This window comes from Hyperoodon ampullatus, assembly GCF_949752795.1.
Source record: "Hyperoodon ampullatus genome assembly, chromosome: 2".
In the NCBI taxonomy this organism is placed as follows: Eukaryota; Metazoa; Chordata; class Mammalia; order Artiodactyla; family Ziphiidae; genus Hyperoodon; species Hyperoodon ampullatus.
This window is the reverse complement of record NC_136915.1, coordinates 1065582-1085645: the sequence shown is the minus strand read 5'-3', so window position 1 is coordinate 1085645 and position 20064 is coordinate 1065582. Positions and strand designations below refer to the sequence as shown.

The window sequence follows — 20064 nt, the reverse complement described above, 5'->3', positions numbered from 1 at the left end:
AGAGGAGGGGGTTGGGGGCGGGAAGAGTGGGGACCTCAAGGGAGTGACAAGGTTCGCTATGCATGCTGGGAGAGGGTGGCTGTCCAGGGGAGGGGTGGTGGCCAGGATGGGTGCTTGGCCACAGGCTGCTGTCTCTGCCACGCCAGGTCACCCCGCCTCTGTTCTCGGTGGAAGGGTCCCCGGCTGCCCCGTGGCTTTCAGGCTCTTGAAGTGGAGGCTGGAGGCCGAGCCGGCCCTTGGCTTTAGCCCGCTGACCATGGCAGGTCCCGGCCATGGACGCCCACCCCTCTGCAGCCGTGACGAGGGTCCCTGAGGAGGCCGAGGGTGCCCTAACTCCCACACCAGTGAGTGGGCCCTGCACACGCTCTGCTGCCCGACGGATCCTGCGATGTTTCCCAGGCAGCTGTTTCAATCCAGCCTGTCTGCCTGGCGCTCTGCGTGCCCACGAATGCACTGCCCGGTTCCAGGCAGGCTTGCCCGCTTGGCACCCACAGGCCAGCAGGTGTGGCCGCGTCAGAAGGCCGGTCTCCAGGGAGGGGGCAGCCCAGCCCTTGAGGCCATCCTGGCCGGCATGGGCACCGACAGGGCACCCACACGGAGCACGTGCCCCCGGTGCCCTGTTCCACTTGGAAATTGGAGGCTGTGGTGCTCTCTGGGGCTGGTCGTGCCCGCCGGCCTCAGGCCCTGCTCTGCCCGCCTGTGCCGTCTTGGCTGCCCCGATGGCAGAGCTGGCCCCAAAGGAGGGCGTGGGGAAGCCAAGTGGGGCTCGGACCTCGCCAGCCGGCCCTGGGCCGGGGTCCAGCTGACAGGTCTTGCCCGGCCGGCCCACCGTGGAGCAGAGGCATCGGCACCAGTCGGTCAGCGGCCAACTCCGCTCCGTCGGAGGGGAGGACAGAGCACAGTCACCCTGTGGCTCTAAGGACACCAGGAGCCCAGAGGTATCGGAAGGTGCTGGGGAGGGCTGGGCCCCCGACCAGGTGGCCACAGACGTTACCCTGATTCTGGGAGGGGAGGGCGTACCTGGCTCGCCATCGTGGACAAAGCCAGAGAGCGCGGAGGGAGGTGGCCTCACAGCTGGTGGGGCCGCCACCCCTGCCCACTGGTGCCCTTTCTGCTTCGCTGGAGGGCTGCCTCCTCCAGAACGTGAAATATTCTCTGTAAACATAAACTTGGCTTGTAAAAATCTCGTCCTGCAGTGCCAGCCTCAGTCCTGATCAGAAATTATTCTCCAGTCAAGCCCGCGGCCTGTCACTGCAGCAGGTGGCTCAGAAAACGGGAGCCTTTTAATCAAGTTCAACTTTTAAACTTCCTCCAGCCCCCCCTCCCCCTCACCGCCACCGCGTCTTGCTGATAACGCCAGGACAGCTGGGACAAGGTGGGTCCCCTTCCACCTCCAGAAGGTCCTCGTGCAGGCTGGGCAGGCGGCGGGCAGCTGTCGGGAAAGCAGCAGCCAAGGGGATGGGGCTCCTGCCGGGTGCCGGCACCTGCCGTGAGCAGGCAGACGGGTCACCCCGGCTCTGTTCTCGGTGGAAGTGTCCCCCGCTGTAGGTCTCAGTGGCGATGGGGGAGTTAATCCCCAGCAGCCGGATGAAACCAGAGAGGAGAAGCCCCAGGAGACAGCTTTGACACGTCGCTCTGGCTCTGCCGTCCCCGGAGCACGGACCCCGAGGGCCTCTGTGCTGCCTGGCCTGGGGTCTAGATCCCATGCACCCCCCAGCAGCCCAGGGTAAATGAGGCCCATTGGCGTGGTTAAGGCCAAAGGAGCATGAGTGCCCCCCACCCCCTGTTCTGAAGGTCAGAGCCAGGCTCAGCCAGGCCCTGACAGCCACCGGGGCCTGCACCTCCTCGGGGCACCTGGGTCCACCTGAGACCCTCCCTGCTCCTGCCTCAAGCTGCCTGTCTTGGGCTGGGGAGTCGGCTGTGTGAGGTCTGTATAGGCAGAGGCCGGGACGCTGAAGACCCCAGGGCTCAGTTCCCAGAGCCCTGCTGGGGTGGAGCAGCTGCTCACACAGACGTCCCCATGCGGCTTCCCAGAACGGCCCGAGAGCCGGGCACGCGCCGGCCGTCGAGGCCTGCTGGGGCCCCGTCTGCCTTAGGGAGGCCTGGCGTTCCTCCTGGAAGTCCCCACGGCTGGCGCTCAGAGGCGCGGTGACACTTCCAGGAGAGGCTCTGAAGCAGCGGAGGCTGAAGCCAGAGCCAGTGGCGCCGTGTCTGGGAACCGCCCACCACCCAGCACGTCCTGCACACCTCAGTCCCATCCTGGGGCCCCCAGGGCACAAACTCTGCACCGGCAGGAGTGGCCGAGGGTGCCTGGGCGTCTGCTGCCACCACGTGGCGGATTGCAAGGTCACTGGACGAGAGTGCCTGGCGCCCGGGGTGTCACAGAAGCCCCCTCAAAGGCCCTCCACCTCCAGGCCCCCGCACCTGGCCCAGGACTCCGGGCCCTGCACTTGGTCGTCCAACATTGCTTTTTATTTATTTACTTATTTGGCTGCACCGGGTCTTAGTTGCGGCACGCGGGCTCTAGTTCCCTGACCAGGGATCGAACCCAGGCCCCGCCCCCCACATTGGGAGCGCGGAGTCTTAACCGTTGGACCACCAGGGAAGTCCCTCTATTTCTTAATTAAGGAAACTAAGCTCCTCCCTTTTGTAAGGAAACGGGGAAGGATCGCCCGGGTCGTCAGAGCTGGACACCCAGGCTCAGGGCTGCCGATGCAGAGGGAGGTGGCAGAGCTAGATCAGGCCTGGAAGCGGCGGGTGGGGACGCCAGGACCCCCAGCTGTCTTCCCGCGCAGTTCCTCCTCCTAGAAGCCGCTGCAGACCCGAGGCCTGAGGGGTGAGGGCGGCATCCCCCGGCTCAGCTGGAAAATGACTCCCTCAGGGCAAGGCAGCCTCGCGACCTCAGTGACGCCTCCGCGGTGGAGGGAGGAACCCTGGCCTCCGTCTCCCCAAAGGTCAGGACACCACCCTCCGATAGTGCCACAAAGGAGAGGTCACCTCATGGCCTGCGGAGCAGGTCGTGGGGTCCCCAGGGTCGGGTCAAGCGCCCACGTGGGGGTGGGAGTTGGGGTCCACAGCTCACGTCTGGCCGTGCGGGGATTGAGGAGGGGTCCTGAGTCGGGTTCCGTCCCGGCGCGCCGGGAGTGCCCGGGGCGGTGTCTGTGCCGGGGGCGGGGTCTGTGCTGGGGGCGGGGGCCGGCGCGCGGGCCGCTCATTTCCGCCGGACGCGCGGGCTCCGGGCGGATGGAGGCGGCACGGAGGTCGAAGCTGAGCCTGAGCCGGCGGAGGCCGCCCTCGGGGGTCCGGTGAGGCCGGGGCTGGGGGCAGCGGGGCGAATGGGGAGCCTAGTGTCCCCGGCCGAGCAGTGGCCGGGTGTCACGTCCCCACGTGCTTCCCCGAGCCCGCCTCGGTCCTGCCCCGCCCCCTCAGCTCTTCCCACCCGACCGCCACCCGCGGAATTCTCACCTTCCCACGCCGAGCTGCACACCTGTCCGCCCCCGCTGAGTCCTCCCTCCTGTGCCCTCCCCGCCGGCTGAGTTCTCACCGCCCCGCAGCCCCAGGTGCCCGAGCAACCCCCCCGGTTCCCCTCCGGACGGCGGCGAGTGTGCGCGGCCGTGGGCTGAGCTGCTGCGCGTCGCGAGTGCGGACCTGAACGTGGACGGCGAGCTGCCGCCGCTGCCCGCGTTCCCCGGCCAGGTACGTGTGCAGTGGTCCCCGCGTGGCTCCGGGTCTCGGGCTGGGGCGGGGCGGGGAGGGCGCGGTCCGACGACCGCGTCTTGTAGGAGCCCAGGCGCAGCCCTGGGCGCGCGCCCCCGGAAAGCTTCACCGTGGGAACTGAGACCTTCTCCTGGACGCCCTTCCCGCCGGCCCCGCGGCGAGGCGGGGACCCGAGCCACTCCGACCGAGTGCTCCGCGAGGCCCTGGGGCGCACGGGGTCCTCCGCCTGGTCCCCCCAACGACACCCCGCGCCCGAGCCCCGCGGGACCTCCAGCGTCGAGGAGCAGCCGTCCGTGGAGGGGTCGCCGACACTGCAGAGCTGCCCCATGTGCCAGGCCGACTTCGCCCCCAGGTGAGTGGCCCCTCTGCTGCCACCCAGTGGCCCTTTCCCTGTTTGGAAACCACAGGCAGTTTCAGAAGGCTAGGGTAACTGAGCGCCACTTTGGCATTCTAAAGTGATATTTCACACAGAAAAAGTTGGCAAAGCGCAGAGACGGTGCTGATCAGCCAGAGGGCACAGGGGTGCAGGTCTGGGAGTCTACTTGCTGGTCCACCGGCCTGGGGCCCTGCTGACAGGCTGCAGTCTCCTGGATGGGGCCCCTGGGACTCTGCAGCATGAGGGCAGGGAGGCTCTGGCTCTAACCGGGTCCACCCTGACATCCGGGAACCTGGTGGTGACTGGCATCCCCAGGTGGACTGCCTCCAGAGCCAGTCCAGGCTGTGGGTCACTGAGCAATTTTCTGTTACAGCTCCTCGGGCACCTTCCCCCGTGGGGTGGATTGCCAGTTTTAAAAACAAGACTTCATTTCTGTGTCCAGAGATACTTTTTTCTTTTTAAAAGACTAACGTGGGCCTCCCTGGTGGCGCAGTGGTTGAGAGTCCACCTGCCGATGCAGGGGGTACGGGTTCGTGCCCCGGTCTGGGAGGATCCGGAGCGGCTGGGCCCGTGAGCCATGGCTGCTGGGCCTGCGCGTCCGGAGCCTGTGCTCCGCAACGGGAGAGGCCACAACAGTGAGAGGCCCGCGTACCACACACACAAAAAAAAGACTAACGTATTTTTTATACCTTTTTAAAAGTAAGGGTGATGGGATTGGACTTTGCTAAGCAGTCCCAACTGCCCAGCTCGTGGGCCACGTGTCACAAAGCCGAGGACACAGGTGTGGGGGTCATGGGGGTCAGGACGGCGGGAAGGAGCTTGGTTGGATGAAGGGGGTGGATGGCCGGTTTCTGTAGCTGGACGTGTGCTGCGTGTCCTGTGGCCTGGAGAGTGGGTTCAGTTCCGTGCCTTGTCTCTGGTTTTCCAGAAGTAAAACCAGCCCTGGGGGGTGAAGGGAGTGGCTTGTATAACTAGCAGCTGATGACAAACAGAAGTCATCAAACCAGTGATCAAAATGTGTGGCACAAAACTGCGCAGGTCTGCAGTCAAATATCCAGGCTCCTCCAGTGGCAACACTTCACTGGAGCCAAGCTTTTGGGGGCCTGGACGGCTCGGGGTGGGGGAAGTGAGGGCGAGGAGGTGGCTGTCCCCAGGGGGGCCTGTGGGCGAGGCCCCCCCGGCCGGCACAGGCCTGGCATGGCGGGGGTGCGGGTGTGGCGCCGCGCTGAGATGCCCGTGCTCCTTGTAGCGCTGGAGAATTTTTCCCAGACCCCGTGGCTCACCGAACATGTCTCTTGCCTGTACTGATGCTTCAGGACAGTTGTGGGCTGCAAACACCAGCTCCCTCACCAGTTTTTTTTTAACATTTATTTATTTATTTTTGGCCCATCGGGTCTTAGTTGCAGCACGTGGGATTTTTTGTTGCAGCACGCGGGCTTAGTTGCCTGGTGGCATGTGGGATCGTAGTTCCCCGACCAGGGCTCGAACCCGCGTCCCCAGCATTGGAAGGAGGATTCTTAACCACTGTGCCACCAGGGAAGTCGTCCCCCCCAACCCCGCCTACCAGTCTTGATGAAGCCATGAATGCTTTTTAAAATACGAAGTCCTCTTGATTTGTACCCGTCGAGAGAAACCCAGGGACGGAAGTACCTTCAGAGCCCTGGAGGGAAATTCGTCTTCTTGGCAGCAGACGTGCAGCCCAGCCCCTCTAGGGGTGGCTTTTATTCTCGGATTACTTGTTTTTCTACACAGTCTAAAAAAGGACTCCTAGATACATTAGAAAGAAAGTTTCAGTCTGAGCTCTTTAAGCAGTTAGATTGAGGCTGGGCAGGATGCCTCGGGATTGCAGAGTAGGTGTCAGGCGGTTGGGTCCAGGCCTCCGCGTGTGTCTGGAATGCTTCTAGCATGTTCTTCCCTTTGATTAAGAAGGAGAGAGGGGGCCCTTGCCGGGCCACACCCCGAGCCTGCAGGGTGACAGTGGAAAGCACCCCCCCACCCCTGGGGTAAGGGGACAGGTCAGGCTGTTAGGGGACAGAAACGGGACTGTCCCACGCTTGCTTTCAGTGATCGTGGGGACTGTTTTTGGGCAGAGATGGAAGCCCTGCCACCCCTCGGAGCAGAGGGATGGGCTGCTGGGCCGCAGGAGGTGTGGGCGGCCTGGGCGCCACAGGCAGTAGTGAGACGCTGCTTGTCTTTCTCGGAGCCTCGTGCTTTCCGGGTCACTCAGAACCGTTTGTTCTCTGAGCTTCTTCTCTGACCTGAGGGTCGTCATGTACCGCTTGTGTGTGAAAGCCCCTCTGGGTCTGTGAGCTCGGGGCTGGTTCGGGAGATTGGCTCCCACCCGCCACCTGACGTGAGGATGAGAAACCAGACAGGCACCGTGTCCGCGTGATGAGACCCAGGCCAGCCCGTGGGGTCTCACGCGCTCCGAGGCCCCTGGAGGGTCGGAGCAGAGCCCCCTCCTGTGCTGGGCCTCCCGTCCACGCACCGGGCACGAGTGGGAGACAGAGGCAGAAGCTCAGTGTGCAAGGTGGACCCGCCACCTGTTGGGGGGGTGAGGGAATCCCAGACTGTGCCCCCCCCGAGGGACAGTGCCGGGCAGCCCCCGGACGAGGTGACCTGGTCCAGATCTTAGGGTCTTCTGGTGGCCTCGGAGAAGGCACGTGGAGGGGCTGCTTCCCAGGATGGGCCACGGGGCCTCTCGGGACTCGAGGAGGCACCGACCGGGGGCCTCAAATCCCCAGGAGGGAGCAGAAGCCCACCCGGACTGGCAGGGGCTCCCGCGAGCAGCAGGGGCCGCCGTGGGCTGCATCGGGGGAGAGGCCGTGGCCCTCGGGCTCGCCGAGCTTGGCGCCGGGACGTAGTGGTGCGGGGAAGGGCCTGTCTACTCTGGCCAGGTGACCAGCTTGGTCTGCCGAATGCCTGGCTCTGCCGCCCTCTGGGCACTGTGGCTGCAAGCTGATCGTCCATGGGCCACCAGCACGCAGGGGACAGCCATTCCCGGCCTTTCCTCCTTGATGGCATCAGACGAGGTGAGGGAGGCGCCTGCTGTGACCAGCGTCCACTCTCCCCTCCCCCACCCAATGCCGAGGGGCTGACCCGTGGGCCTCGGAGCCCCACTAAGTCCTCTTCCCCAGAGGGGCCGAGTCCCTGAGTGAAGAAGACAAATTCTCAGGTCTGAGGCGCACACCCACCTTCGTAGTGACCACCCTCCTGGGCACCAGCGCTCACGCCTTTTCTTTTCTGGTTGCCAAGCGGGTAGTTTTCGAAGGAGGGAAGGGACGCACGGGGCGTTTGTTGGTGTGGACACACCTGGTGGGTTTGTCTGACTGATGAGATAGAGCCCCCGCCATGGGGGGTGGGGACCCCGCCCTCCACCTGGGGGGCCCCGTGTCTTGCCCACGCCCTTTACTCGGGGCTTTCCGACACGGGGTGCCCCAGTCTCAGACGCAGGTGCCAGGTGAGCCTGGGAATGGGCATCCAACAAGCCTTTTGGGCGCCCTGGGGACCTTGGACCCAGGAGCAGGGTTTGGAAAGGCCCTTTCTGGTTGGGGGGCCCCCTCCTTGCTTCTGCCAGCCGAGGGCACCGTCCCCAGTTTCTCTCCAGCTACTCTTTGGTGCGTGGTAAGCACCCAGGAAGGGCGTGAAAGCGGGTGATGCGTGCTCTGGCCAGGGCGCCCTCCCTGCCCTCTCCTCTCCTCGCAGGCTGACCCAGCTGGACATTGAGAGCCACCTGGCCCAGTGCCTGGCAGAGAGCACAGACAACGCGGTGTGGTGAGCAGCCCGGCCCACGGCTTCCCCTCCACCGGCTGGGCCACCTCCACTCTGCTCTGAATCCCCCAAAGCTGTGTATTAAAGCGTGTCAGTGTGAGGTGTTCATGTCCCATCTCTTTGTGTTGAGGCCAAAACATTGGGTCCTTTTTCCTTTTTGGCTGATGCTGAGCAGCGTGATGACTGAAGTGGACAGGGCCACTCAGCAGACAGAGCGGCCCCAGGCAGGTGACAGACACCGTGTCACCAGCAGTTCGGGTATTTGTACCCAAGTTGGCACAAGAACGGCCGCTTTGCTCACCCCTCTGACTCGGCTCACATTTCATGACTGTGTTTTAACCCCCAGGTGAAGCTGCTCCTTCTGCAGCTGTAGGTTACCGCCGGCAAGGAGGACACTGTCACCGGTGCCTGTCATCACCCGCGGGGGTTCAGAGCAGCTCCCCTCAAGTCGGGAGTCACGGGGAGGGGCCGGGCCCGCCTGCCGACATCTCGTGTGAGCCGCGTCTTGTTCGTGCCCTCTGTGCCCACAGGAAGCAGGGCCAGAGGGCGTGTGCGGGTAGTTTTCCTTCCGGTGCTGTTGGCCCACAGGTTCTGGAAGAGCCTCGCCTCCAGCACAGCCACAGCGGCTGCGGCACCGGCAGGAGGGAGGGGGTAGGATGTGGAAGTCTAAGGTTAACTCCCAGAAGTTGGTATTTTCCTTTCAAAAAGGGCTTCAGAGGAGCCATGAAAAGACACAGAGGAAGCCTCAGTGCACATTTCTCAGTGAAAGACACCAACGTGAAAAGGCTACACGTTGTGTGATTCCAACTCTAGGACATTCAGGGACAGGCAAAAGCCATGGAGACGGTGAAAAGATCAGTGGTCGCCAGGGGTCAGTGGGGAGGGGGCGCAAACAGGCAGAGCACAGAGGAGTTTTAGGAAAATACTCTGAACGACAAGGGTGGATACGCAATACACGTATCAAGCCTGGGTTCAAACCCACAGACTGTACCGCTGCCAGGTGATGCAGCAGAGCAGGTTCTTCCTTTGTAGCAAATGCAGCCTCTCCGGGGATGCTGGGAGAGGGAGGCGGCGGGCGGTGGTGGTGCACATGGGAACTCTCTGTACCTTACCCTCGCTTTTGCTGCGAACCTAAAACTGCTCTGAAAAATAAAATCTGTTTTTAAAAAATGGCTTCAGAAGCCTTTGCTCCTGGAGACGCCTACTTTTAATGAAAGTGACAACAGCACGCACTGTCATTAACGTCTTTAATAATGTGCAAGACACGAGTGGGTGTGGCCTTGGCGGGCACCCCCCCTGCAGAAGGAAAGCCAAGGCCACGTGCACCGCCATTCACTGTACAAAACCATAGGGACGCGTTCACCTCTTTACAGTTTCCAAGAACCGTATCAAAAGGACACACCGTATTGAGACTGGAGCCTCTGGAAAACGTTAATGACTTGTTTCCAAACCCCACCTCAGCACACCCTTCACCTTCTTTAGTTTATAAAAACAAGTGACTGTGCACAAAATCTCCCCTCACCAGGAGCACAGGTCACGCACGTGTCTTGTACACGAGCAACCGCGCTGGTGGCCGGGAAGCTGTTTGGCGACACCGCAACCTTGATAGAAATGCCTTAAGTTTGAACAGATGCGTGGCCCCTGTTGGGAGGAAGGGGGCTCCTGAGGCTGTCTGTGACCCTGTCCTGGGCACAGCGGGGTCTCCCTCCCCGGGCGACCTCGCAGCCCTCACATGCGGCTCCGGGATGACATCACTGCAGGGCTGCCACGCCCCTCAGGCCCAGGCAGCTCTAAGTTCTGTGGTCCCTCATTTCCGTCTCTGGAGGTGGGTCCTTCTGATCACAACTGGGGGGCTGGTTGGAACAAGTCTACACGTTCCATGGACACTGCCACCGGGGCCAGGGGCCTGGGGAGGCTGGCGTGTCTGCGGAGGGCCACGGTGAGGCAGCGGCTTCTGTTATCCTTTTCTTACCGTGATCCGCCCGAGGCCGCAGACACACGGAGAGGAGCAAGGCCTAGGGGGGTGTGGCGATGTGGGACACCCGGGGACTGCTGTCCCCGAGGGTGGACAAGGCCCCTGCCCCCCCCCACACACACTCTGCCTGTGCCTGAGCCACACCTGACATGTCAGGGACTTACAAACCCACGATTTACCTCTTTCTAGAAAACCTTGGGTTTGGCTTTTCACTTAAGGGGGTGGCCGAGTGACACGTGCCCCCTTTGCAGATTATGGGAAGTGGTGGGTGAGCCGTGCCCAGAGATGCATGTGGGAGGGTATTCTAGATGTATTGTTTCACTTTAAGGCTAGGACCCATCATACATATATCTTTTTAAAATTTCTAATTCTGAGCGTCATTATTCCTGACAAAAATATTTTCCAAAAATCTGATACATAACACGAGACATCATGTAGGCACTGCTTAGTGTTTCCAGAAATACATTTTGTGCGGATTTAGTTTTCAATTTTTTTTTTGTTTTTTGGTCTACGGGTGCTTTGGTGAGCCGTGTTTTAGAACCTCTATGATCCAATTTTCCTGGTCAGTCTAATGCCTGGGTCGGGACCAGCGGTGCCCACCTGGTGAAGGGGGGGCCTGGGCGTCAGACCACAGGGGCTACTGACATGCTCGGTATGAAAATACTTGTTAAATATTAACAACAGGAACTTACCAGGATTTAGAAAATGTTCCGAATTTGTAAAAATGCTCCATTGCAGTGGATCCCCGCAGGCACTTAGCTCCCGTCCCCGGCCCGCGCCGCCTCTGGGTGGGGCCGTGCCTGCGACGCCGGGCGGGTGCCACCCGCGAAAAAAAGGCATCAGAGGGAAGCTTCAACATCATCGGGACACTTTATTCCTCAGGACGTTACAGGCTAACTCTCCCGGCGGAGCAGGTCAGTTCTGTTTCTGTGGAAAGTGTGCACCTTCGAGGTCGGGGACACTTTCTCCCTCGGACACGAGCACCGCGGCCTCCGCGGCGCAGGCACAAGAAGCAAGTTCCTCTGGTGCTGGCGGCCGCGGGCCGGATGGAGGGGCTGTTCTGCCCGGGCCGCCAGCGCCCAGCCCGGCATGCATGCGCGGTGATCGGGGACAGGCCCGCACCGTCTGCCCGCGTCCACGACGAGAACGCGGCGCCTCACGCGGACGCCTCACGCGGACTCCTCGGCGGACAGGAGCAGCGGGTGGGTGTATTCAAACCCTTCGAACTCCGACTGGTCGATCCTCTTGAGGACGTCCCTGTGGGTACCGGACAGGGCAGGCTCGACGGGCCCCCGTGAGACCCCGGCCCGCGGCTCGGGACGCCCCGCCCCCGCCCCCCACGTGAGACCCGCCCACATCCACGCCCCCGCAGCTCAGGACGCCCCGCGCGTCCGGCAGGTCTTACTCGTCGTCCGGGGTCAGCTGCACCGGCTCGCTGGTGAACTGCGTGTCGAAGTTGTCCAGGCCGTAGTCGTCCGTTATCTGCGGCTGGAAGGGCGGCAGGGCCTGCTTCTTCCCCAGCTGCAAGAAGACACGCGGTCAGACCCACGCGCCGGCTTGGCGCCCGCTTGGAGTTTACACAAACACAAACCACGGAATCGAACAGAAGACACCGCCCCTAAATATGCCTCATGTTTAAAGACCCACTGTTTTTCTCTTAAAGTCCAGCAGGAAAATTTTCCTAAGTCATAAAAACCCTACTTGAGCTGAAAAATGCCGGCAGCGCAGGCCGCACAGGACGTACCTGGGATGGAGCACAAGGTCCGACCACCCACGTGGGATCCCGCGCCATCTGGGGTCTGTGCCCCCCTCGGCAGCCCCACCACTTAAACCAAAGGAGGCTGGTTTGGGGAAGTTTCTTCCTTTCTTAATCTGGGAACCCAGGTCATAAAGGGAGCTGGAACCTGGCAGGGACACCCCTGCCCACACCGGAACCTCTTCTCTCAAAAAAGCCTTAAGTGGCCATTTCTATGTTTTTTTTAATGTAAATTTATTTTTGGCTGCATTGGGTCTTCGTTGCTGTGCGCGGGCTTTCTCCCTAGTTGTGGCGAGTGGGGGCTACTCCTCGTTGCGGTGCGCGGGCTTCTCATTGCGGTGGCTTCTCTTGCTGCGGAGCATGGGCTTCAGTAGTTGTGGCACGTGGGCTCAGTAGTCATGGTGGATCTTCCCGGACCAGGGCTTGAACCCGTGTCCCCTGCATTGGCAGGCGGATTCTTAACCACTGCACCACCAGGGAAGCCCTCTATGTATTTCTAACCCCAACGGGATGCACGGCAGTAAAACGCTTGTCAGGCGGGAAATGGGGCGTCTCAGGACCCAGACTCTGCTTCCTACTCGACATCTAGGAGGATGAGACACGCTCATGCCTGGAGAGGGTGAGTCGCGCGCTGGGGCGGGGCACCGCTCACAGTGAGGACGAGGACGGCGAGGATGGAGCGGCCCCACGTTCACACACTCGGTGACATAACCCGCCCAGGTGTGCGCTGCGCACCTGTGCTGGGCCAGGCGCGCTCCTAAGAACTCAGATCGAGCCATAAGTGAGAGATAAGGTCCTGCCCCGTGGGGTCTGCTCCCACCCACACCAGCCACGTGTGAGCCAGCAGCCAGCCCTCCAGCCCGGACCCCTCAGCTCTCAAGGCCCGGAGCAGCTTGATTCAGGAAAAGGATGACCCAAGCCTTTCAGGACTGGCCGCCCCCTTCCCTTGGAGGGTCTGCGTGAGCACTGAGCCTGGAAACCTCCACCTGGGTGGGGCCTCCACGGGACCCCGTCCAAGATGTGGAACTGTCCCAAGGCCAGAGCGACAGCCGAGTCAAAAATAAGCCCCCAGCCCACCTCAGCTCACACCCGCTCTTTGCACTGTGGGACCCAGAGCCATCAGGAACTCCAGTTATAGCAAGAGAAATAAACTGGGCCTGGAATGTTGAAACAAGTTCCATAAGTTCTGGGGACTTGGGAAGGACGAACGCAGGCTCTGCTGGCGAAGCTGGTGCATGAAATGAGGATGTCACAGAAACAGACGAATTCTTCCCAGTAATGCCCCAGTGTCAGGGCTGAGGCCAGCACACCTGCCAGGGCCCCAGCAGCATCCATAGCCAGGCCACTGGGCAGAGGAATGCCTGTCTCTGTCACCCAGGGGATGCAGGAGCAGAGGGAACGGGCTGACCCGCAGGCAGAGCGGGGTCACCAGTGTCTGTGTGCATGCATGCGTCTGCACACCCGTGTACACACTGCAATCACAGGCCCCAGCAGCTGGTAGGGTTGGGCCACACCCTGGGCACCGTTACGGGGACCCTGACTTTCTCTCGTGCAAGTTTCCATATTCTTCTGTATGTATGAAATACATTCTGGTAAAAAGTGAAAAAGGGGCATTTCTTACACGATTTTCCCTACCTCAGGTCTCAGGCTGCTTTAAAAAGATTTAAATAGCAAGAATCAGAACAGACCACGAGGCAAGCACAGCTGGTTGCTGGCCTGGGGTCCTCTGAGCCCACCCCCTACCCCCGTCCCTGCTCTGGGGGCCAAGGCTGCCTCAGTACGTGGCACCCCCCCCCCGGAGTGTCCCACACACTGTCACCTCCTCTTCCCTCAGTCAAAAGCAGTGGACGAGGGACTTCCCTGCTGGTGCTGTTGATAAGACTCCGCCCTCCCAGTGCGGGGGCCCCAGGTTTGATCCCTGGTCAGGGAACTAGATCCCACACGCATGCCGCAACTAAGAGTTCGCATGCCACAACTAAGGACCCCATGAGCTGCAACTAAGGAGCTGGCAAGCCACAACTAAGGAGCCCACCCCCGCAACTAAGACCCATCGCAACCAAATAAAAAAAATAACAAACAAAAACAACAAACAGTGGACGAGAACGGTGCCACCCAAGTGATGTCCTGTGCACCCCACCGCTTAGCCCTTTGGCGCAATGGGAAAGAGGAGGCTGGAAGAGGACAGGGGTGAGGGGTGGCGGCTCCGGTTCTGAGGAAATGGCCTGAAAGAGGGGAGGGGGGGTGGAGGTCGGGGAGGGGCAGGAGTGGACCCGGTATGTCGGGCGTCGAGGGGATCACGAAGCCCCAGCGGAGGAGGCCGCTGCTGCTAGGGGCCAGGCGGGAAGCAGGGGACCAGCCCGGATGAGGGTGGCTCAGACCCAGGTGGCTGCAGTGGGGGTGGGAGAAGGTCCAGGCCCTGGAGGGTGAGTCCCTGAGGACTGGGTGGGTCAAGGTCCACTGCAGGGGGAGGGGCCACGGTGCACTGGGATGTCCTATTGGAACTAGCTAGCCGGCCAAGTGGAGACGTCTGGGAGCTGAATCAACTCAGGCGGATGGCAGCGGTCACAGACCAGGCACCCCGCCACGGGACCCCCGGCATGGCATGGACGCCCAGGCAAGGCTGCTCCCAGGACCTTGAAGAAGCAGCCCCTGCCCCCAGGGACTTGTCAGGCCCTCTCCTTGTTCTTCGTTGAGTTTCCAGATGGCTCCCCACCCATTTCCGTCCATCCCACCCCCGTCGAGGGCCGCCCACCACACGGGGCGGGGGGCGGTATCAGATTCCGCGCTGCTTTACCAGGTCCCAGTCTATACTACGGAAGAAAGCGTGAGACTTGATGTCGGAAAATCCAGTCTGCGGCCGGCAGCCGAGCCTCTCCTTAGGGTCCTGGGGGTCAGAGTTCAAATGAGGACAAGTCAGCACAGAGCAAGGCAGCCCCTGATTCCCGTGCCCAGCAGGGGGACGGGCCTGCCCTCCCCAGGACTTACGAGACCTTTAGCAGACCACCCCCAGCCGGCCCAGCACCCAGGTGAAGGCCAGACGTTCCCTTCATTTAGAAACGCTTCCTCCCAACAGGTTAAGCTCCTCCGGGAATTTCCCCTTTGGCATCATTTCTCGTTGTTACATTTTGTCAAGCGTGAACAAGCATCCATAGGACGTTCAAGGAAGGACGCAGAGAGTCACACCCACACCCGACACTAAAAATGCCAACCAGCTGGTGGAGCCGTGGCCCCAGTAACTGAGAAAGGGCCGCAGCCATGGCTGGCTCGGCTGCCACAGTGGCCACGAGCGTACCTTGTTTAAAAATCCTTTCAACACGTGGGAGGCCTTGACCGAGAGGAACCGGGGGATCCGGATGGGCTTCTCCAGGATGACTGCAACGACCAGGACCGGGAGGTGAGAGCCTGTTCCTTCTCTGTGCCTGGCCCCCGCCCGCCACGTCAGCTCTGCCCAGCAGCCAGGGAGCCGGCAGCCTGCAGGGCGCTGGGAACCCTTCTGAGCAGGAGGCTCGGGGCACTCGTGGTGCCCTGGGCCCCATCCTACACCCCAGCAGGGTCTCGAGGCCTCAAAGGGCCCTAGTGCCCACGGTCACATGTGCTCACAATCACGTATGAACCAACGGAGGCTCAGCTGGCCCTGCGTCCCCACGTCCACGGGTGCCAGAGGGCACCTTGGGGACAGCCTCAGCCCTGAGCCCCAGCATCCCGGGGCTGTCAATTCTGGCCCGGGGCCAAGATGGCGAGGCGCCGTGGCTGGAAGGGGGCAGCACTGTGGCTGAGCACAGCCGCTGCCCGGGACTCTGATGTGCACACCTGGCATAGGCGGAAAGGGGTTTGGGCTAAATCAGGACAGATTCTCTTACCCGTGGGTGTGAAAGTGCCGTGTCCCCCCAGCCACGGCCGTTCCCACACCCACGGCCCGGGCTTTGCTCCCTGAGAGCCGGTCGTGGACGTGTGGCCCCACCGAGTCTGTGGCAGCCGCGGGGACCAGCCTGGGGACCTGCACCTCTGAAAGGGGAAAACCCGCAGGGTGTGGAGGCAGCTGGACGCACAGCCCGCGCACCTTGGAAAAGGTAGTCCTCCGTGTTCATGTCGGGGTTGTCGGTGATGATGTCGAAGGGGGAGCGGCCAGCCATCATCTCGAACATCAGGACGCCCAGCGCCCACCAGTCCACGCTGAACCCTGGGGGAGAGTGCAGGCCTGTCAGGCCGGGCCTCTCCGGTTGTGCTGTCCCGTCACGGGGCGACAGTCACGACAGTTTGCTTTTCCTGGACCACAGCTAAGGATGCGTGTCCCCAGCATCTCCCAGGCAGCCTGGCCTCCCCTCTGTCCACTGTCCCCGGGACGCTCAGCTCCCCCTTATGAGCTGCAAAGCTGTCTTCACATCGAGGCAGTCCACGGATGGCCAGCTGTTCCCAGTGTCTGCAGCTGTCCACCTCCATCACACACGGGGTCCCCGTCCCGGGCCAGGTTCTAGACTCCCTGCTCTGGTCCACAGCTGCCGTCTGTCCTTCTCTGGCTACTAAGTGACTTCAATCCTATCAGCCTCCTGGGTGCCCAGGTATCTGAGGGTGCGAGAACCTGCCCACCCTGCCTACCCCCCCCCCCTTTAACAGCAAGGAAAATGTGTGGAAATATTTGATGGTATATTTGTGATGTGAAAACAGCAGAAGCCAAGGAAGGGGTGGACAAGCTCCAGTGTCCACGGGGGCTGTGCGTGGCTCTAGTGGCTCTGGGGAACCCCCTCCGGCTGGCGGCACCCACTGACTCGGGACACCCGCCTCGGCTCTGTCTTTGCTTTGTCTTCTCCTTCCCAAGCCCTTCAGGCTCCTTGACCAGAGGGATCCTATCCAGTGACCTCGCCAGGGGACACTCAGGTGGACACAGAGGACAACAGCTGGGGACTGAGGCCAGTTAGTGACCTGGGGCCGGGACGAGGTAAGGGTGTGCGTTTTAGTGTAACGGTTAGGAAGACCCCTCTCCCAGGCTGCTGGGCCAGGGCCCCAGAGCCCCTGGTTGGGACCCCCGGCAGGGTTGGCCCCAGGCAGGCCCACCCCCCTCTCTGCTCCGAGGCCGAGTCCCCAGGGAGAGGAGACTCCCAGGGCTCGGGTGGTGCTATCGCGCCTCCGCTGAGCCCAGCGCCCTAGCGCCCCGCCCCCGCTCACCGTACTCCTCTCCCCGCAGGATTTCCGGGGCGATGTAGTTCGGGGTCCCGCAGAAAGTGCTCGTCGTGTCGCCGGGGCCCAGGCCTTCCTGCAGGGACAAAGCCAGTTACCAGGAGGAAGGGGCCCGCCGGACACACCCCCGCCAGTGAGAGAACCAACAGAGGACCGGGACGTGGGGGCGGCTGGAGCCCGGCAGCCAGGACGAGACTGAGCGGGCGCTGGGTTGCCCGGGACCCCGGGAGGCAGGCGGGGGCAGTGGGCCGGGCGCCCACCTTGCACATGCCGTAGTCCGTCAGCTTGATGTGGCCATCCGCGTCGAGGAGAACGTTGTCCAGCTTCAGGTCCCGATAAATAATCCCCCTCTCGTGCAGGAAGTTGAGCGCGATACAAATCTCAGCAGCGTAGAACCTGGGGAGGGGGTGACACCCGTCATCAGCAGGGAGAACCCAACCTGGAACCGGGACGGGGGCCCAAGCAGACAGACGTCCCGTATCCTCGGCTGAAGAGCGCAGGGGCCGACAGGACAGGGCAAGGCACGCGGCGTGCTAGTGGTCAGGGAGACGCAAACCAAACCCACCGTGAGACATTACCTCGCGCCCACCAGGACAGCCACTATCCAAACCCCCCAGACAGAAAAGAACAAGTGCTGGTGAGGATGTGGAGAAACTGGAACCCTTGTGCACTGCTGGTGGGAATGTAAAATGGTGCAGCTGCTGTGGAAAACAGTATGGAGGTTCCTCAAAAAAATTAAAAATTAGAATTACCATGTGACCCAGCAATACCACTTCTGCGTATATATCCAAAAGAATTGAAAACAGGGACTCGAATGGGTATTTGTACCCCCATGTTCACAGCAGCACTATTCACTGTAGCTAAAACACAGAAGCAACACAAGTGTCCATTGTCAGATGGATAAACAAAATGTGGTCCATTCACACAATGCAGTAATATTCAGCCTTAAAAAGGGAGGAGGTTCTGACACCTGCTCCAGCGTGGGTGGACCTTGAGGCCACTCTGCTGAGTGAAATAAGCCAGGCACAAAAGGACACATCCTACGTGATCCCGCTTCTACGAGGTCCCTGGAGGCGATTCACAGAGACAGAAAGTAGGAGGGTGGCGGCCGGGGCTGGGGGAGGGGTGGGGAGTGAGTGTCTCATGGGGGCCAGAGCGTCAGTTTGGGAAGATGAGAAAGTTCTGGAGATGACGGTGGTGATGGTTGTACAACACCATGAATGTGCTTAACGCCACTGAGCCGTGCACTTATAAATAAATGCACTGAGACAGTAATTTTACATTATGTGTATTTTACCACAATTAGAAAAAGAGGACGTGAGCGTGTGGGGCCCGCTGCTCTCGACTGCCCACCCGCCTCCCCCCAGAAAGGACCTACGGTGACTCATGACGCCGCGTGGAATTATTTTCCAGTGAGGAAATGAGGAAAAGAGAAAACTATGGAAAACAGGAAAGAGCTACGTACGGGGTGGAAATAAACGCCCCACCCGCCCGTGAGGCCAAGGCTGCCCGGCGGGGATGGGGTCAGTGTCCCTGAGAGTCATTTAAAAAGAAACGGAGGTTGTCTTCCTCTTCCAGGCAAGCCCCTGCTGTACATCCGTGCAGATGGCGGGGAGCGGCCTTGCCGTCCAGGCGGCTAAGCTGATAGTCGGGGCGTTCACCCCATTTCAGAAGCAGGGGAAAAGCACAGCGCCATCGCACACGCAGCGCTCCGGGGGGGTCGGCCACTCCCAGGACCCTCCCGGCTCCGGCCTGGCCCCTGGCAGGCGGCAGTGACCCCCTGTGCCCCTTCCCTCCTCCCGACCCCCCAGGTTTCCCCCCGGCCCCCGGCTGCACCCACCTGGCGTGCTCCTCGGGCAGCTTCCTCTGCCTCTGCATGTGGAACATGAGGTCACCCCCGTTGACGTACTCGATGACCAGGAACAACCTGCGGGACACATGGCGGGGAGGCCAGGGTCACAAGCGCGGCCAGGACCCCCAGGGGTCCCCCTCTCTGGCCAGTCACCCTCCTGAGAGGCCCAGGGAAGGCGGTGACTGGGGCTGCCCGCCCCGCTCTGGGGTCAGAGGGAAGCCGCTCAGCTCTGACCCCGATGCAGTAAAACTCAGGAGAGAAACTCTTGTTCACCACTCGCTGCATCCAACACAGTTATTTGTTCTCCCAGGGGTGCCAGGCCTGCCTTTGGTTAAAAAAGGTAAAAATAATGCAGGGCTGGTGGCCGGAGGCCCACTGGGGCAGGGAGGGCACTATGTGGCTGGGTGGCCGCAGAAGGCCTCCCCAGGGAGCAGAAGCCCGGGTGGTGGGGGGATGGGGAGGGGCCACGGGGGAGGGCAGAGAGCTGAGGGACCACCCTGTAGGCCAAGGGGCCCGGCTCGGCAGGAGAAGCCAGAAGGGCAGGTGCACAAACCAGGTGATGCGAATGACCCTCTGGCTGCTGTCTGGATGCACCCCAGGGAGGGGGGACGGGCAGGTGGAGGGGGAGGAGGTGCCAGGTGAGAGCACAGGTGCGCTGGCCAGGAGGGCCTGAGGCAGAGGCCACAAGATTGCCAGTGGGCTGGGCAGCCAGGAGGGGAAGGAGTGGGCGGGACCCTCCCTGAACAGCAGGTCCCAAGGGGGAGGGTCAGGCTCGCTGACCTGGCCACAGGGAGTTGGCGATGCCAGCTGCCCTCCGGAGGGGTGCTGGGGGCAGCAGGGCCGCCGGCAGGAGGATCCCTGTGATTGACAGATCCGTCCTCTGGATGCAGGCAGGGCCCTTCAAGTCTCCAAACAATTTACCATTTACCATGTGGTTTCTTTTCTGATAAGATCCTTCTCGCATTTAATAAGGTTCCATTTTCAAAATTAAATTCACACACGATTTTCCAGAAATACCCTGCTGAGGGCAGCCTGTGGATTTTTAGGTCAACGGCTCCTCTGGGGCGCTTCTGGAGAGTTGGGAGCAGAGGCAGGGGAGCAAACCCGCCGGCCCCCCAGCCTGTCTGCACCCCTGATTCAGTGATGACGTCCTTTAACACGGGGCAAGTGAACGAGCTGCAAATCGCCTTCCAAGTCTCTGATTACATGTTTAGACTAGAAACAACTCCTAAATACATAAATAGCAGAAATGGAGACAAAAGCCTGAGCACTGGGTGGGTAGCCAGAGCCTTCCCTGTCATCCTGGAGAAAAGCCAGCTCCTCTGTGGGGGCAGGGCAGCTCCCCCGCCTCCAAAGGATGCTCTCAGGAAGGGTCCAGGAGCCCTGGCCCTGACACGGGTCCGCCCGTTTTGCAGACAGATTGTACTCACGCACATTTTGCC

At 61.5% G+C, this 20064-nt stretch overlaps 2 protein-coding genes across 6 annotated transcripts in view; one reads left to right on the top strand and one right to left on the bottom strand.

Moving 5' to 3' along the window:
* Positions 1 to 2734: 2734 nt before the first annotated feature.
* FAAP20 (FA core complex associated protein 20) lies at positions 2735 to 8989 on the top strand (the record flags this gene model as incomplete). 3 transcript variants are annotated; one of them, XM_079697375.1, is made up of 4 exons in its annotated part: positions 2735 to 2954; positions 3555 to 3696; positions 3783 to 4069; positions 8211 to 8989. In XM_079697375.1, the coding sequence occupies 4 exons, from the start codon at positions 2869 to 2871 to the stop codon at positions 8212 to 8214; spliced, it is 519 nt and encodes a 172-aa protein (XP_079553501.1). In that variant the 3' UTR covers positions 8215 to 8989. The 3 variants fall into 3 exon arrangements, with proteins under 3 accessions (XP_079553501.1, XP_079553499.1, XP_079553500.1); XM_079697373.1 differs by lacking the exon at positions 8211 to 8989 and adding an exon at positions 7799 to 7947; XM_079697374.1 differs by lacking the exons at positions 2735 to 2954; positions 8211 to 8989 and adding exons at positions 3244 to 3305; positions 7799 to 7947.
* A 1719-nt stretch (positions 8990 to 10708) lies between these two features.
* The window catches only part of PRKCZ (protein kinase C zeta), a gene marked incomplete at its 5' end in the record, with an annotated part of 100422 nt that continues 91066 nt past the window's right edge, over positions 10709 to 20064 (bottom strand). The window contains 8 exons of one of the 3 annotated variants that reach the window (XM_079696899.1): positions 10709 to 11096; positions 11245 to 11360; positions 14390 to 14479; positions 14888 to 14967; positions 15656 to 15775; positions 16759 to 16846; positions 17031 to 17166; positions 18611 to 18697. In XM_079696899.1, coding sequence (XP_079553025.1) covers positions 11009 to 11096; positions 11245 to 11360; positions 14390 to 14479; positions 14888 to 14967; positions 15656 to 15775; positions 16759 to 16846; positions 17031 to 17166; positions 18611 to 18697 — 805 coding nt within the window. In that variant the 3' untranslated portion in view covers positions 10709 to 11008. The remainder of the gene's footprint in view (positions 11097 to 11244; positions 11361 to 14389; positions 14480 to 14887; positions 14968 to 15655; positions 15776 to 16758; positions 16847 to 17030; positions 17167 to 18610; positions 18698 to 20064) is intronic. The other 2 variants (XM_079696900.1, XM_079696901.1) reach the window with 2 other exon arrangements.